We start from the raw sequence: 18,555 nt of genomic DNA, 5'->3' as shown, positions 1-18,555 counted from the left end.
AATTGTTTGAAATTCACCATTCCCCTCTTAGTCCCGCTGAGTCCAAGTCTAAAAACTTCGGCAATGTGCCTCTTCAGCAAAATTAATAATCGTTACTAGATTTTTTTAAGTGCATCTACCTCACCTTCTAATGCCCTGCTATTGGTCGGATAAGAACAATAATAGTTGTTGATTAGTCAAAGTTATTAATTCTATCAATGAGTCTGCAACAGACCCAGATAAGAAACACCACCAATGTTGGAGAACTTTGGGAATTGTCGATCTAAAGTTACCTGTTCTTTCCAAGCAATGCTACACTCAACACATATTTAAGCTAAGTTTATTTATTAGTGTCGCAAGTAGGCTTACATTGACATGACAATGAAGTTACTGTGAAAATCCCCTTGTCTTCACACTCTGGGACCTTTTCAGGTACACTGAAGGAGAATTTAACATGGCTATTGCATGTCTGTTGGACTGTAGGAGGAAACTGGAGCACCCAGAGGAAACCCACACAGACACAGGGAGAATGTGCAGGTTCTGTAGACAGTGATCCAAGCCGGGAGTCGAACCCGGGTCCCTGGCGCTGTGAGGCAGCAGTGCTAATCACTGTGCCACTCATTAGTTTCAAATTATCCACACATCGATCTCCAAAATGTAAAATTAAAATAAATTATGCCCTTAATAAGGGCCTGGTCCATTTAACTATTTTTAAAGCATCAATTCACACACACACTTTTCCCCCTTCAGGAAAGGAATAGAATTCTCCAGCTGATTATTAGCGCTTTGAACCACGTTATGAATATTTCTTCTGAGACCAACAAGTCCTATCATTGGATTTGAACCTGCAGCTTCTGAAGCAGAGGTAGGTATGCTAGGCATACAAGACCCCCCTCCTTATCTATTCACTTCATGGGGACAGATGGGAGCTGTTTGGAAGGCTTATTGTAGATTAACTGGAGGTAAAATATGGGGAAGGTACCTGGAGCCTGCCTCATCTTTTCAATGGAAATTTGAAGAAGAGATTGGTATAAACCACCCCCCAGGACAGGGTGGGAGAACAGAGAAGGTAATCTCCAAATACTGACATCAAGAATGAGAGAAAAAAATCAGCAACTTCTCGCCTGCTGGGACTCCTGCAGAGGGGAGTCCTAGCCAGAGTGAATGTTGGGACAGAGATGGGAGCAGGTTGCAGGATGGCAGCTGGGGTTTTGCTGGGAATTGGGAAGTTTGAACTGGAAGTGTGATTCTCAGAAACTCCCAGTGAAGCAGCGACGCCGAGAATCCCACTGATTGTCAGCCCCATTTACCCATTGCATCTTCAAGTGCTTTTACAAAAAGAAAATTTGGGAGAACAGGACTGTCACTGCCCTGGTCACTGGAGATTCAGGGTTGAATTGGAAAGCCCAGAGAAAGTTTGTGTGATTTATTTATTGATCACTGAATCAAAGATTTTGGAAAATTCAGCTGGTTTGCAAGAGCAGTAAGTATATATGTGTGAAGACCTGATTATAATGTATACATTTTGTGTCTCTCTGCGGAAAGGGATTGGCTCACTAATAATTCCATAAAGTCTCATTCTTAGCCCCATCCTCTCCATCATAAATATAATTTGCTTTTCTCTTTATCCTTATCCTACCCGCAGTTAATCTACAATAAGCCTGCCAAACAGCTCCCATCTGTCCCCATGAAGTGAATAGATAAGGAGGGTGATCTTGTGACACAGTGCCTAGCATACCTACCTCTGCTTCAGAAGCTGCAGGTTCAAATCCAATGACAGGACTTGCTGGTCACAGAAGAAATATTCATAACGTAGTTCAAAGTGCTGATAATCAGCTGGAGAATTCTATTCCTTTTCTGAAGGGGGAAAAGTGTGTTTGTGAATTGATGCTTTAAAAATAGTTAAATTGACCAGGCCCTTATTAGAGGGATAATTTATTTTAATTTTACAGCAAACGACAGGACATTTAAAAATCGATAAAGGCAAAATATTGTGGATGTTGGAATCTGAAACAAAAACAAAAAAATGCAGGAAAATTGCAGCAGGTCTGACAACATCTGTGGAGAGAGAATAAAGTCAATGTTTCGAGTGTAGAGAAGAGTCATCCAGACTTGAAACGTTAGCTCTATTCTCTCCCCACAGATGCTGTCAGACCTGCTGAGATTTTCCAGCATTTTCTGTTTTTATTTTAGAATTGAATTGTGGTTTGGGGAGAGGAATGGGGTGGATTTCATTTAATCAGAATCTACAGTGCAGAAGGGGACCAGTTGGCCATCGAGTCTGCACCGACAACAATCCCACCCAATCCCTATCCCCATAACCCTACATATTTGCCCTCCTAATCCCCCTGACACTAAGAGGCAACTTTAAGTTAATTTATAAAGTTTATTTATTAATCACAAGTAAGGCTTACATTAACATTGCAATGAAGTTACTGTGAAATTCCCCTGGTCGCCAGAGTCCGGTCCGGGTCAATGCATCTAACCAGCACGTCTTTCAGAATGTGGGAGGAAACTGGAGCACCCGCAGGAAACCCACGCAGACACGGGGAGAACGTGCAAACTCCACACAGACAGTGACCCAAGCCAGGAATTGAACCCGGGTCCCTGGTGCTGTGAGGAAGCAGTGCTAACCACTGTGCCACTGTTTGATTGAACGAATATCAATTCTAGGGAAGTTAAAGATTCTTGAATATCTGTCACAGCTTCAAATGAAACAACCAGTAACTTTTTTTGCAAAGGCGAATTATTTCTGGTTGGTCTGGTTACTCCTGTGTCTGTTGCAGTCTGTTATTCCTGCATACCCTTACAAAAATTTTATAATTCCCTCAGCCTCGGGACTCTCCTATAATCTGGTTACAGACTGTTAGCTCCTGCATATTTCTGTTATTATGTCGAGATGCCGGTGTTGGACTGGGGTAAACACAGTCAGAAGTCTCACAACACCAGGTTAAAGTCCAACCAGTTTATTTGATAGTAAACCTACAAGTTTTCAGAAACACTGTTCCTTTATCAGGTGTGTGGAAGGTTTCTTCTCTGATCAGAACCTTCCACACAGCTGACGAAGGAACAGCGTTTCCGAAAGCTTGTGTGTTTACTATCAAATAAACTGGTTGGACTTTAACCTGGTGTAGTCAGACTTCTTACTGTATTTCTGTTACTGCCAATGAAGCAGTTACTCCATCCTGTGTGATTTACCCGCACAGTACTATTGCTTCAGTCTAATCCTGTTGCTGCTATACTATCAGTCCTGTGGAATCTTGCTAATCACACATTGTAACTGTGCAGGAGGAGGCCATTTGGCCCTTCATGTCCCATCCGCAACCTTCCTCCTGCTCCCTATAAACTCAGAGCCCTACAGCACAGAACGAGGCCCTTCAGCCCATCTTTCCCCAGTCGATATTATGGTTCATTGCTCCCCTTCCATTTCCCGGTTGCCAGCTGCAGCCCCGTTTCTCTGATGTTCCATTCACTGGCACATTTACCCTCCCCACCACTGCATTCATTGGTATATGGAACACCCCCCTCTCCCCCTCACCTCATTCCATCTCCTTCAGGCTTCTATTCTACAACCTTGCCATCTAACTCTGTGGGTTTTGAACAGCCGGGTTGCTGTGAATTCTACCCCCCTGTGAAATGCTTGTGTTTAGGTCAGTGGGCATCCACTACTGGAGTTACTGAAAATAGCCCCTGGTGTTCTTCTAGATTGCCAGAGCCTTTCTCACCTCTGAGTTCAAGTGTAGAACATTCACACCAAATAAAGCAGCCATGTGGGTTTCCCTCTGTGACTATAGCTGGAACCCAGCTTTGGAAATGAGCTGTTCCCTACATTAACTCCCCCCATTCACACCTTCCTCCTCTCACCCCCTCCCTCCCTCCCCTCAGCCCCCTTTCCTCCTCCAGCCTGGTATCTCAATCTCCAATTCACAGACCCCGGGCCCCATTCACAGGAATAAAGGCTCGCACCAGAGGCCACCTGGAACAAGTTGTCTCTGGGTCAGCGTAGGAAGTTCCCCATTCTGATCGATAAGGGAATTAAGGGTTATGGGTAGTGAAGTGGGTAAGTGGAATTGATCCACTTCAGATCTTATTGAATGGCAGGGCGGGCTCAAGGGGCTAGATGGCCTACTCCTGATCCTATTTCTTATGTTCTTATTAAATAATATTCCATGTTTGCAACAGATGGAATTAAACTGGGTCTGCCTCTTTTTTCTCTAGAGATCAGGTATATATTTAAAATAAAAAGATCATTCACTTATAAGAACTGTGCTTGCACGGAGTGTCCCCTGTTGATGTACAAAATACAGAGATAAGCAACCCAAAAGAACAGCATCCTTTTTACTGTCCCCAACACCCAGTAACCTACACACCAACATCCCACACAAAATTATACCCTCAGATTCTTTAACAACCATAATCTGAAGAACCCCAAAACATAATCTATCGAGCTAACACCCGATAAATCATTATACACTTAACATCATATACAAATCTCTATACACTCAACATCATATACAATCACGATACATTCAACATCATATATAAATATCGGTACACTCAGCACTGTATACAAATCTCTATCCTGTTGTAATCTGAGCCAGAAACTCTAAAGTGTTTCATGAAGTCTGCCTGGATGATATGTTTTACAATTTGAATTTGGTAGAGTAAGCATGAGATGTTTCACTTCGGGTATGATTCAAATGACCCACCAGGGAGCTTTTAGAACATAGAACATTACAGCGCAGTACAGGCCCTTCAGCCCTCGATGTTGCACTGACCAATCTAAAGCCCATCTAACCTACACTATTCCAATATCATCCGTACATTTATCCAATGACCATTTAAATGCCCTTAATGTTGGTGAGTCCAGGGGCTGTAGTCAGGGCATTCCATGCCCTTATTACTCTCTGAGTAAAGAACCTATCTCTGACATCTGTCCTATATCTATCACCCCTCAATTTAAAGCTATGTCCCTTCATGCTAGCCAGCACATCCAAGGAAAAAGACTCTCACTGTCCACGTTATCTAATCCTCTGATCATCTTGTAATGTAATCCTCTGATCATCTTTGCGAAACAAAGTTTATTTAAGAATGCAGTTATAATGCAGAAAGAAAATTAGCAATAACTTATTAATTACAAACAGGAAAAAAACAATTATTACATTGTATAAACCTTAACAACAAAATGAAATGCTCCAATCAAACAAACCTCCTTATAAACATACCCCTGCCACAGGTTTAACACAGAAACCAAAGGCTGTTGGATTCTGCAGCTTCCTCGACCCACACACAGACAAACTTGAAGTCTGAACAGCCTCCCATAAAATCAGGGAGAGAGAGAGAGACAGAACACTGCATTCAGGCTGAAGTACAACACCTTCTAACCAAAACAGCAGCCAAACTGCCTTAACCAAAAGTGAAGGAAATCCTGTCACCTGACCTGTCAACCATTCTTCATCCAACAATACATGCCCATAAAAATCCCAGACACTTCATCAGTCCGAGAGTCAAAATAAACAACACCCCATTTAAACCATTTAAGCACCAATAAAAGACTTCCAAGCAAACATCTCAGTGCCTGCTTATAACTGTAGTGAACATGATTAAAAATACCTTTCTTAAAAGTACAGTAGTGTCACACCTCCCCCTTAAGAAAAAAAACCACCAATATTCAAAGATGGTTTCATTTTCAAACCCATTCACTTTCACACTACTAGTACTCTACAAAAAAATACATACATTTTACAAAATCAAAACAGGCAATCATAACAGTAATATAGTCCATTTCAGTCCTGTCGTCTACCATCAAATATTCCTCCTTTTATCCCACTCCTGACAAACTGCTTCCTCCTCAAGGCTCTCCATATATAGGATGGCATGGTGGCACAGTGGTTTCACAGCGCCAGGGTCGTGGGTTCAATTTTGGATTTGGGTCACTGTCTGTGCGGAGTTAGCGCATTCTCCTTGTGTCTATGTGGGTTTCCTCCAGGTGCTCCGGTTTCTCCCAAAGTCCAAAGATTAGGTTAATTGGCCGTGCTAGATTGCCCCATAGTGCTGGGGGGACTCGTAGGGTAAGTGTGTGGAGTGGCAGGAATAGGGCCTGGGTGGGATTGTGGTTGGTGCAGACTCGATGGGCCAAATGGCCTCCTTCTGCACTGTAGGGATTCTATGATTCTACCACTCTATGACTCTCCTTTCATCTTTAATCTGCTTTGATTCTAAGTTTGAGCTCACTTTTGTCACTATGATGATAAATTAGCTCTGGTAATTTCCTCACAGAACAGGGCAGGATCGCCAGGATAACACATTACATTTGTACAGTCAGGGTCATTCAAAAAGGTCATTTTATCCTTGACTCCTTTCTTGTCAATTGGTCTTAGCTCCTCCTCTGCCAATCAATTCAACTCCTTTGCTCGCTCTCGATTGGTATCATCACTTTCTGCACCTTCTTTGGCAAAGACACATGGCAGGTTATCTTCCTTGGAATCAGAACCCATTTCAACCATGTTTCCTAAGATTACTTTGATGCAAAAACCATTGTAATTTATCGAAACACCAGCTGCGTAGAGTACAGTTTCACTGGGTATCCACATCTCTGCAAACTATAGAATCATCATGCTAGCAGCTCAATTTAGATGATGGCAGTGTTTCAGCAGACAGTCTTATTACACACTGTCCTTCCGTTTCTTTGATCCACAGTGATCCAATACATCCATTCCACAATCTCCTCGCTGAGCTTGAGAGTTGATTGATCCACATGTTTCTTCACACAGATGATGGGCTGGTTGTGACAGTCCTTCAATTTACATTCAGGCAATTTGAACAACTCAGGAACATGTTCCAAAAGCAGTCTTGTATCTGTCTCCACAGCTGCTCAATTTCTTTATTCACATTATTGTTCAGTAACTGGTTCTCTTTCTCCACCTCCATCAGTTTTATATGGTCGGTCAAGACTTTTGGCTGCAGCATCTCAGACTGGGTAAACATCAGCTTCTCCTTCTGAACCTGTGCCAACTTGAGAAGGTGATACCTCCAAGGGTGTTGTTTAATTGGAACATCATTTTCTATGACTACCTCATTTACAATTGCTTTAGTACTTCCCAGTGTATTCCCACATTTTACTCCATGTAATTTTAATAACACTATCAGGTCAGTTCAATTTTCCTCTGGAAGGTAACTCAATGGTTTATCCCAATTTCTAATAACTTCCTCATTATCCAATTTAATTTGAGGAATGTCAGATTCAGAGTCATCTGGATTCGGCTCTTCGCTCTGAGTTATAATGACTAAAACATCCTTTTTCTGCTTTCCTCCCCTATCAAAATACATATTCACATGACACACTCTGAGTTGTCCTTCTATCTGGCGCACTTATCAAATAATTCATGTCACTCAATTTCTATTCAATTTGATAAGCCTCACCAAACCTTGTTTTTAAAGGTTCACCTATCACAGGTAGCAATACTAAGACTTTACCCCCACTACAATTTGTTGATTTCTTATCCACTTACTGTTTCAACACATTGTTGTGCCATTTTTAAATGTTGGCTAGCCAATTCATCTGCTCCCTTTGACCTTTCCCTAAAAGTTGACATAAAGTCTAATCTGTAGTCTCAGAATGCTGACTCACCAATTTCTCTTTAATCAATTTCAGTGACCTCGTGACCAAAAATCAGTTCAAATGGACTGAATTTGGTTGACTTGTTAGATACATCCATAATTGCAAAGAGTACAAATAGAATTCCTCTATCCCAATCCTCTGGATAATCCTGACAATATGTCCTCAAAATTGACTCTAACGTTTGATGCTTCCACTCTAATGCTCCCTGCGATTCTGGATGTACGTCGTTGATTTATTCCTAAACTATCCATTACCTCTTTGAGTAACTTTGCTGTAAAATTTCATCCTTCATCTGATTGTATTTCTATGGATAGTCCACATCTAGTAAAGAATTGAAATAACTTCTCCGCAATCCTTTTAGCTGTAACACTGTGTAATGGAATGACCTCTGGAAACCTGTAGATACATCCATTGTAGGCAATAGATATTGATTCCCACTTTTCATTTTAGGGAGGGGACCTATGCAATCAATTAAGACCCTTGTAAATGCTTCCTCAAATGCTGGAATGGGTATTAAGGGTGCTGAATATATCACCACTTGAGGTTTTACTCTTACTTGGTACGTGTGACATGACCGACAAAACTTAACCACATCTTTATGTAGTCCTGGCCAATAAAAATGTTTCTGTGTTTTAGCTTGTGTTTCCCTTACTCGCAGCCCATCCCAATCACTGGCCTCCCTCTTTCCACCATTGATTCCTATGCAGAATGGTAGCAGGAATCCCCATCCCCACCAATCACCCCCAAGACCCCATCAGGCCCCATAGATTCCGCCCCCATAGGGCCCACCCCTGCCTAAAGAGCAGCGTCAAGGTATCTCCTGGGCATTGGCACTTTGCTAAGGGGCATGTTTCTGGCACTGCCAAGATGCCAATGCCCAGGGGGTACCTTCCCTGCTACCTGACCCTCTGGGGGGACCCTGGTTGCCCCCCTGCATTCCAGCAGGGTCGGGCCACTAGTTCCCTGTGATGGGGAGCTACTGTAAACCCTGCTGGAGTGAACCGCTCTGGCTGGGGAAAGGAGAGGCAAGTGGGCCCAGAGACTTCAGTCCCGGGCCCACTAATCACGTTTAAGATATATTTAAATAAGTATTTAAATGACTTTGGCATCTCCCTGCTGATTTCCAGTGCAGAGCTGACACCACCAGAAATCCAACAACGGGATGGGAGAATTGCATTGAGATGGAAGGATCATGGCCATCATTTTAAGGCAATAACATTCTGGTATACACTCAGATTCCTCTTCCGTGTATGCTTTCTGGTACAACTGTTTTATTCCTGAACTAAAAATATTCACTTCATCCTCCACCTGCTCTTTTCCAATTATCTGATCAAAAATAGTTTCTGATAATTGAACTCCAACTTTCTAATCTTCACTCTTTGATTTGTTCTATTGTCTTAACCTGTGACTTTGTGACCTTGTTACTGCACAATCTGGAAAAATCCCAGGATATGCATCTTTCAACAACTCAGTTGTTTGATTTTCCACCACAGTAGCCGCCACTCCCACCTGTGATCCTGTTATATCATTACCCAAGATAAACTGTGTTCCTGGCCAAGATCATTTCTCTATCACTCCTATTACCACTTCACTACCAGTCACTGGACTCTCCAGTTTCACCTAATATAGTGGAACACTATTCTTCTCATCCTGAATTCCACCTTTCCTGGTAATACTCCTTCAAAACTACATAACTCCTTATCTCTTACAATCAAAGATTGACTTGCTCCCATATCTCTTAAAATGTTGAGTTCTTTACTGACTCCTCCTGGTACACATGAGTAAACTTTACCCACACAAGTAAATTCTTTAAAGAGAATTGGCATCTTCTTGTCAATAAATCCCTGACCAGGCTGTACATTATTTTGCACCTCTTTCACTTCAACTGGGCTTCCCTTTACCAATTTAACAAACCCCATTGGCTTATCCTTTTCTCCAACATCATCTTCCTGGTGCTTTTCTTGAACCACAAAACAGTGACTTTGCATGGCGTAATTTATTACAGTGAAAACACCTGAGGCTTTTCATTTCTCTTCCTCCCTCCTGTGTTTCCTTTTTAACTTGAGGGTACACGTTCTTTATTATCTCCCACAAGATCTTCTTTACCTTTACTACCTGAAGTTTTCTCTTTTCCCCAGTTTCTAACCCTCAAAGGCTGAAACTGAACCAAACTTTGATTTGTGAACTAATTCATAATCATCTGTCATGTCTGTTGCTGACGTCACAGTTTAATCTTCAACTCTTCCATATGGGTTCTCGCTACATCAGGAAGTGAATTTTTAAACTCCTTCAGAATAATCATTTTTCTAAGAGCTTCATATGTCTGGTCTATTTTCAGAGCCCTTGTCCATTTATCAAAATTACTTCGTTTGGTCCTTTCAAAATCTATGTATGTTTGACCAGGTTCTTTGCTTCGATTTCTAAACCATTATCTGCAGGCTTCTGGCAGTAATTTATACGCACCTCAAATGGCTTTTTTCGCTTCATCATAATCTCCAGCTACCTCCTCTGATAGTGATGCAGACACTTCATTAGCTCTATCTACCAACTTTATTTGAATCGGTAATACCCACATTCTCTGTGGCCATTTCATTTGTTTAGCCATTTCCTCAAATGAAATGAAAAAGGCTTCTATACCCTTCTTATCAAATCTTGACAACACTTGGACATATTAAAATAGATCTCCCCAGGTGCTTCCTCACTGGTCTTCCTCACTGTCTTCATTACTATACTCAAACTGTACTTTTTTCTTTCCCAATTCAAACTGACTTTCACTTTTCATTTCCAGTTTTTGAAGTTCTCTTTCTTTCCCCTTCTTCTCTGGTTTTTCCTACGGCACCGGCCTCTCTTTCTCTGCTGCAATTGCATCCCTTTCTTTGACTTTTGCTACTCTCTCTCCCTTATTTCAAATTCAAGCTGCTTTAATGCTTTTTCATGTTCAAGCTGTTTCATTTGTAATTGAATTCTAGCCATTTCCAATGATTCTGATGTGTTTCTGGCAATGTTAAATTCTGAAATATCGCCACAATTACCCTCCTCCTTCTTTACACCGTCAGGTAATGCCAACTGCAATGTTTTTGCCAATTCTAAAAGCTTTGCTTTAGTCACCAATTGTAAACCATCCTGCATGACTTCTTCCACCCCCAGGAACTTCTTAGCCTCTGAAAGAGTCATTATTCCACAGGCACTCCCTATTTAAACCTGATTACAACACCTGAAAAGAAAACACAAATATTCTTACCGCATTTGAGTCTAATAATCCCAAACCTATCAAGAAATGTAGATTTTAATCCCACAAAAGAACATCCAACTATTATAATCCAAGTCAGAATCTCCAAAGTGTTTCATGAATTCCGCCTGGATCACAAGTTTTGCTATTTGAATTTGGCTAGGATAAGCATGAAATATTTCACTTTAAGTATGATTCAAATGACTCACTGGGAAGATTTATCAAAAAAAGTTTATTTAAGAATACAGTTAACATGTATAAAAAGTAAATTAGCAATAACTTTTATCAATTACAAAAGAACCCATGATATTGTATAAACCTTAACAACTAAGTGAAAATTTCCAACCAAACAAACCTCCTTATAAACATACTCCTGTCACAGGTTAAACACAGGAACCAAAGGCTCACATGATGCTGTTGGATTCTGCAGCTTTCTTGATCCACACAGAGACAAGCTTGAAGTCAGAACAGCTTCCCATAAAAACAGGGGAGAGAGATAGAACACTGCATCCAGCCTGAAGTAAAACATCTTCTAACTAAAACAGCAGCCAAACTGCCCTAACTGAAAGGGAAGGAACCTCAGTCACTTGACCTGTCAATTATTCTTCCTCCAACAACATATGGCCATAAAAATCCCAGACACTGCATCAGGCCAAGAATAAAATTAAAGAAAAAAAATAATTTAACCCATTTAAGCAACAATAAAAGAATTTCCAAGCAGACATCTCAATGTCTGCTTATAATTGCAATGAACATGATTAAAAATAGCTTTCTTAAAGGTACAGTGATGTCACAATATTTGGCATCACATACAAATCTCCATATAAATCTCCACCCACTAAGCATCATATACAAATTGCTTTACACTAAGTATCTCAGTACATCCAACATTATGTACATATCTCAGTACACTCAGCACCATACAAAGGCCCTGGCCTATACAGCATATAATGCTTCTTGGTACACGCTTAGTACACTCAGCATCATATACAAATCTCAGTACACTCGGCATCATATACAAATCTCAGTACACTCGGCATCATATACAAATCTCAGTACACTCAGCATCATGTACAAATCTCCATACACTCAACATCATATACAAATCTCCATACACTTAGCATTGTACACAAATCTCCATACTCTCAGTATTGTATACAAATCTTGGTACATTCAGCACTGTATACAAATCTCTAAACACTCAATATCATATACAAATCTCAGTACAGTTAGCGACATATACAAATACCTATACATGCAACAACATGCACAAATCTCTATCCACTCAGCGTCATGCACAACTCCCTCTATGCTCAGCATCATATACAAATTTCAGTATACACTCAGCATCATATAACAATCTCGGTGTACTCAAAACATTCAGCATCATATACAAATCTCTATTCACTCAGCATCATATACAAATCTCCATATACTCAGTATCATATACAAATCAGTATATAATCTGGAGGCCTGTGACCAGCCGTGTTCCTCAAGGATCAGTGCTGGGTCTGCTGTTATTTGTCATCTATATTAATGATTTGGATGAGAATATAGGAGGCATGGTTAGTAAGTTTGCAGCTGACACTAAGATTGATGGCATAGTAGATAGTGAAGAAAGTTAGCTCCAATTGCAACGGGATCTTGATCAATTGGGCCAGTGGACTGACGAATGGCAGATGGAGTTTAATTTAGACAAATGCGAGGTGATGCATTTTGGTAGATTGACCAGAGCAGGACTCACTCAGTTAATGGCAGAGCATTGGGGAAAGTTATGGAACAAAGAGATCTAGGTGTTCATAGCTCCTTGAAAGTGGCGTCACAGGTGGACACAGTGGTGAAGAAGGCATTCGGCTTTCTTCGTTTCATCAGTTGGAACACTGAATACAGGAATTGGAATGTCTTGTTGAAGTTGTGCAAGACATTAGTAAAACCACATTTGGAATACTACGTGCAATTCTGATCACTCTATTATAGAAAGGGTATTATTAATAGAAAGAGTGCAGTGAAGATTTACTAGGATGCTACTGGGACTTGATGGATTGAGTTATAAAGAGAGGCTGGGACTTTTTTCCCTGGAGTGTAGGAGGCTGAGGGGTGATCTTATAGAAGTCTGTAAAATAATGAGGGGCACAGATCAGCTACATAGTCAATATCTTTTTCCAAAGGTAGAGGAGTCTAAAAGTAGGGGCATAGGTTTAAGGTGAGAGGGGAGAGATACAAAAGTGTCCAGAGGGGCATTTTTTTCACACAGAGGGTGTGGAACAAGCTGCCAAAGGTAGTAGCAGAAGACGGGTACAATTTTGTCTTCTAAAAAGCATTTAGGTAGTTACATGGGTACAATGGGTATAGAGGGATATTGGCCAAATGTGGGCAATTGGGATTAGCTTAGGGTTTCAAAAAAATGGGCAGCATGGACAAGTTGAGCCGAAGGGTCTGTTTCCAGGCTGTAAACCTCTATGACTCTATTGGCTCAATGTCCAAATCGCGATACAATCTGTTGTTATATGCAAATCTCTATACTCTCAGCATCATATAATAATCTCCATATACTCAACATCATATACAAATCTCTATACACTCAGCCTCATATACAAATCTCAATATGCTCAGCAACATATACAAATCTCTGTACACACAGCATAATACACAAATCTCTATACACTCAGCATCAAATACAAATTGCAATACATATAGCAATATATACAAATCACTGTATACTCAGCATCATATACAAATCTCTGTGCATTCAGCATCATATGCAATTATCTGTACCCTCAGCATTGTATACAAACTTCAGTAAACTTAGCATGCTATACAAATGTCTACATACTCAGTGTCAATACATAGATCTTTACATTCAGCATTGTATACAAATCTCTATGCACTCAGCAACATATATAAATGTCCATATACTCAGCATCTTATACAAATCTCCATACACTCAGCATCATGTACAAATCTATATACACTCAGCCAAAATAACATACAAATGCGATTCATATTCTCCCAGTATATACCCAGTATAACTATATACAAATCTCTATACATTCAGCATCATATAAAATCTATATACACCCAGCATCGTTTATAGTCCAAATATGGTATACAACCCGAAAAATATATGTTCTTGTACTGTGTGTTTGGATATACAGATCAATATAGCACACAGTCTGTCACCTCTGTCATTTCCTGTACACAGTCCCCTCATCTCTAATCTCTCCCAGACTGATTTCTATTGGCTGTTTGCTTCTCAAAGTACTGAGCACGAACTCCTCCTGCCCCTCATGGTCTCTGCCTTTCTTCACTACTCTAGCCCATGTGAAATGTTGTAAGATGCTGTGTTGAGGAAAGGGTACTCAGGCATCGATATGTATGATATTGTAGACTGCCGGTTGTATATAGTTACACTGGGTAAGGGCTATAAAACTATAAATGACTCAAGGAATCCCGGAGCATGGAGAATGCGAATCGCATTTGTATGTTATTTTGGCTGTGTGCTGTTATTTCCTCCTCCCCACCTATTCACACCCTCATGCTATGGTGTGTGTTCCTGTATCGATATCCACCCTAACCTGGACTGCATCTGCCTCTAAAACTCCCTCTAATTTCCACCACATGCCTAGCTATCCGCAGAGGCCTCTCCCGCCGCAACTTTGGTCACCAACTTTCATTTCCTCTTTCACTCCTTATTCAGTCTGACCACTCCCACCTCTGCCCCCGCATTCTGCCCCATGAGAAGTTCCTGGAGTCGTTTTGATGGCATGTTTTTGCTCTTTCTACTCTGTACCTTTTACCTTCCGAATCAGCCAGCATCTCAGATGCACTTCTACAGTTAGAATTCTGTACACACTCACCACCTGATACAGCTCCGTGCACTCACCATCCCACACAATGCCCCAACTTGTGACATCCTCTCTCCCCTCTACAATTTCCATCAACTCCTCTCCACAGATATCCGTTCTGCACACATTGCACATACTCGCCACTCTGTACAATGAATAGTCACTCCGTCCGATCCTACAGGTGCCATCAGCTGCAGTCCAGACATGGGTCAGCTATTAAACCAAAAGGCAAAACCACTCGAGCAGATGACAATGAACTCGCTGGCCTCTTATTTCCCCCAATAACTTCTGTCCTCCTGTCCCCGGAGTTGTCTGATGTCCTGTATAATAGCGTATACCTCTGCTGTATCCTTCCCAAGCAACCCCGTCCAGTCTTTAAGAGTTGTATACACTTGATATATACCATACTTTCTGTGCTACTGTCAATCCTATCCACAAGCCTATACAATGTAAGTTCACCTCTTTCATAGATTACATTACCCAGTGATTCTGTACACTCTGTATGATATACCATCACTGGCAAGCATAGCAGCAATCAGCCAAAAGCGTATATAATTCCATAGTTTAATTCTCCATGCTCTCTGACTCAAATTGAGTCGTATAAAGTTATATGCCCTCATACCCAGTTTTAACCATATACAGTCAGAGCAAAGTCATACGTATAGGCGGAATATCCCTAAATTCCCATTGTAATCCCACAATATTTTATCTGTATCCTATATGTCATACATCTCATGCGAAGAACACCATACAATTAAGCATTTTGTACCGAATGTCGTTGACATTCTGCATGTTATCCAGGTGGCTTTATATATAACCGCACACTATCTTATTAGCCGTTCTATAAAAACGCGCAAATGATATATTCTGTGCAAATCTCTATATATAATGCATCACATACAGTGCTAACATCCAGCATCGTAAACTAAAGCCGGCACCATATATGGTTCTATATTCAAATTAAGTCCGATATTCGGTCTCACGTTCAGTTTTCTATACATTGTTATGAATAATACATTCAATGCAATGATGTATACTGTTGGCCTAATATAACTCTATAAGCTGACTTCGGCCTTTTCGTTCTGGATTTAATGCATTTAATACATTATGCACCAATGCAATTCTATATATTCTGCAACACAAGCGAGTCCAGCTCCTCAAAGAATCGTACAGTCCTCCCTTCCCGAGAGACAAATCCCTGGACAAGTTTATAAAGTCAGCATCCTGTGTGATATACAGATTCCGACAAATCTCCTCATCATGTGTAACTTTCAGCACTAATAGATGCAGCATCCCTAACACCGCGCACCCTCACAATCTCTTCCATGCCATATCCCACGTTGTCCTTTACAATAACATTAAATACAATCCGCGTGTGCATCTAAGCGAATCTTGTACACTTAGATCTCAGAAAACAATTTGTTATCAGGTTTCACAACCCGAAATCAAACGAGAACGTGGCTGTAATGAAGGCAGAAAGTGCAACCCAGACTTCCAAATGTGTGTGTGTGTGTTGATGGTTTTTACTGTAATATATTGAGTGAAATCCATGGTATACATGAAACATCCTTTAAAAAACACTGAATTCTGAATTAAATCACAATCTCCGGATAGATGGTCCATTCCAAACCCTACAGGACACAGGCCAGTGACTCTCTCCCTCTCTCTAACTTAAAATCCTATTGTGATGTGACTTTTAAACAGTTGCTGCCATACTCGTGCGATGCACAACTTACTAACCGGACACGGCTCTAATTTACAACCATTGAATCTCTAATCGTGTTGTAGGACACACGCCATACACCCATATTACTGCTAAACCAGATAATAAGACAATTTACAAAATCCGTCAGTGCATTTGGCGCAATTTTCCATTACCTATCGCAGAATTGGAGAAACGGGGGCTTGCGTTTATTTGACATAATGCATACCTGAGTGCACTCGTCTTGTTGCGTTCCCTAACGTACTGGCAGTTTGTAAGTATTATTCGATACAAACACACAGAATATAAATAATCATGCTTTTATACACACTGCTGCATTTTATAAACAATCATGGTTTTATACACACTGCTGCATTTTACACCGAGACATTAAATCTATCAACAAACCCATGTGTCCTTATCTTTATTTACAAACAAAACACTCCTGTTTTAACTGTTTAGAGAGCTCAAATTCAGTAATGTGATACTCTGAGCCCGGGGACGAACTGGGACAATTGTGCAAGATGTTTTCGTTTTAAATTCCAATGCACTGACCGTTAAAAAGCCACAACATTTGAATACAGTGCCCAGATTTAATGGGAAATAATAGTTTAGATTTATACCAAGTGGATGTCCAATCGCGTGGAATTTAACAACAGAGCACTCTCGACCTTTTATCCAAGCTTATGGGATCGAATTGCCAGATTCCAAAAACGGTGCATCAGATAGCCCCGGTTCAAAATTTCCCAAGTGAGGCGCGATGGTATTTTAATTTACATTTCATTTGCACATTTTCTGTGTAAATCTCTGACTGCATCGCCTCTGTCAACTTGACAGTTCTACCGGGCATCTTCCAACACCAACGGTACCAGAACCGCGCTAGAATTGGCATTTGGACCTCACAGAGATGCTAGCAAAACCGGTATCAGAAAGCGGCAACATCAGAAATAATGCGAGCCAGCGTTTATTGGTACCCGTGGTTTCATATTTAGTCTGGGGTTGTGGCGTTAATATCCTGTGCAATCTGTATTTAAACAGGATAATCTTCAACCATTACATGCTATCTGCTAAATATCGAATATTTATCCGCCTTTTTGTAACGAAAGTCTTGGTTTTAAAGAATAATTTTGTTGTTGAATTTATACATTATGATCTGCCAATGTTTTCTGCTTATAATTAAATCGCAGTGGTGGAAGATCGAACTCGTTTTAATTGCGACTTATTTTCAAAGTAACAATTTGCTAAACGCCACTAATCATTAACTGTGGGTCCACTGAGATTTTTACTCGGATTCCAATGGAATTTGTTTGGTAAAGTGAGGTTACTGGGTGACTTGTGGCCCAGATCAGCTTGGGGACAAGTGAATGGGAGCAGACAGCCTCTCTCTCTCTCTCCCCCTGCCTCAGCCTCTCACCTGAGCTGACTTCGTGACTGGTCTCCAAGTGGATGGTGCCCCGGCGGAGGGGCTGCAGGTGAGCGGATGGAGCGGCGTGCTGGACCCCCGGGTGCTCCGACAACACGTCCAGGAAGGCGGATTGCCCGTAAAAAGCCGGCAGCCCGGCCGCCCCGACCAGCCCCACCCCAGCGGGCGTCAGCACGGTCCTGGCCGCCACCAGGTGAGCCGTGGCCGGCAGGGAGTCGGAGATCAGCCGCGCTGGGGCGGGCGGCTCTTTATTCAGTCCGAGGATTTCTTGAATGCCAAACCCAGTGCACCTCGACGAGTTCCCGGAGCCGGGGACGCCTTTGGGTCGCTCGTTGCCCATCAGATTCTGGGAGATGGAAATAGTTTTGGACTTACTGAAATTCTCCGATACCATTTCCTCCTTGCCTGTCATTTTAGCAAAATTGTTGAACTTGGGGTTTAATTCTCTGCTGTTTTTTTTATCCCCTCCTCCTCCTCCTCCTCCCCTCCCCTCTCCAGTGGTCCCAAGTGCACTGTCCAATGTGCAATGCTCACATCCCTATAGAAATTCCCTATTTATTTAACGGGACAATCCCATCGGGGGACAACAACACCAGCGACCAATCAGCGACACGGGATCAACTAGGAATCCAGGAACTCTCTCCCTCCTGCCTGATAGAAAGGCCACTTTCACTCTCAATTCTCCAAGAGGAAACCTTTCACCCTCCCGTTCCCCAGCCCAAATCTCTAGGTCTTGACCGTTTGCGTTGGTGTGGG

General features: G+C 41.5%; 1 protein-coding gene across 2 annotated transcripts in view; it reads right to left on the bottom strand.

The window, feature by feature from the left end:
- The window catches only part of vsx2 (visual system homeobox 2), a 59,237-nt gene extending 40,938 nt beyond the window's left edge, over positions 1-18,299 (bottom strand). For both annotated transcript variants that reach the window (XM_080201947.1, XM_080201948.1), the window contains exon 1: positions 17,791-18,299. In XM_080201947.1, coding sequence (XP_080058073.1) covers positions 17,791-18,211 — 421 coding nt within the window. In that variant the 5' untranslated portion in view covers positions 18,212-18,299. The remainder of the gene's footprint in view (positions 1-17,790) is intronic.
- Positions 18,300-18,555: the final 256 nt, after the last annotated feature.

Source organism: Carcharhinus amblyrhynchos, chromosome 14 (genome assembly GCF_965287045.1).
Source record: "Carcharhinus amblyrhynchos chromosome 14, sCarAmb.v2.hapA, whole genome shotgun sequence".
NCBI lineage: Eukaryota > Metazoa > Chordata > Chondrichthyes > Carcharhiniformes > Carcharhinidae > Carcharhinus > Carcharhinus amblyrhynchos.
The sequence above is the reverse complement of the archived record's forward strand: the minus strand, read 5'-3'. Positions and strand labels throughout refer to the sequence as shown.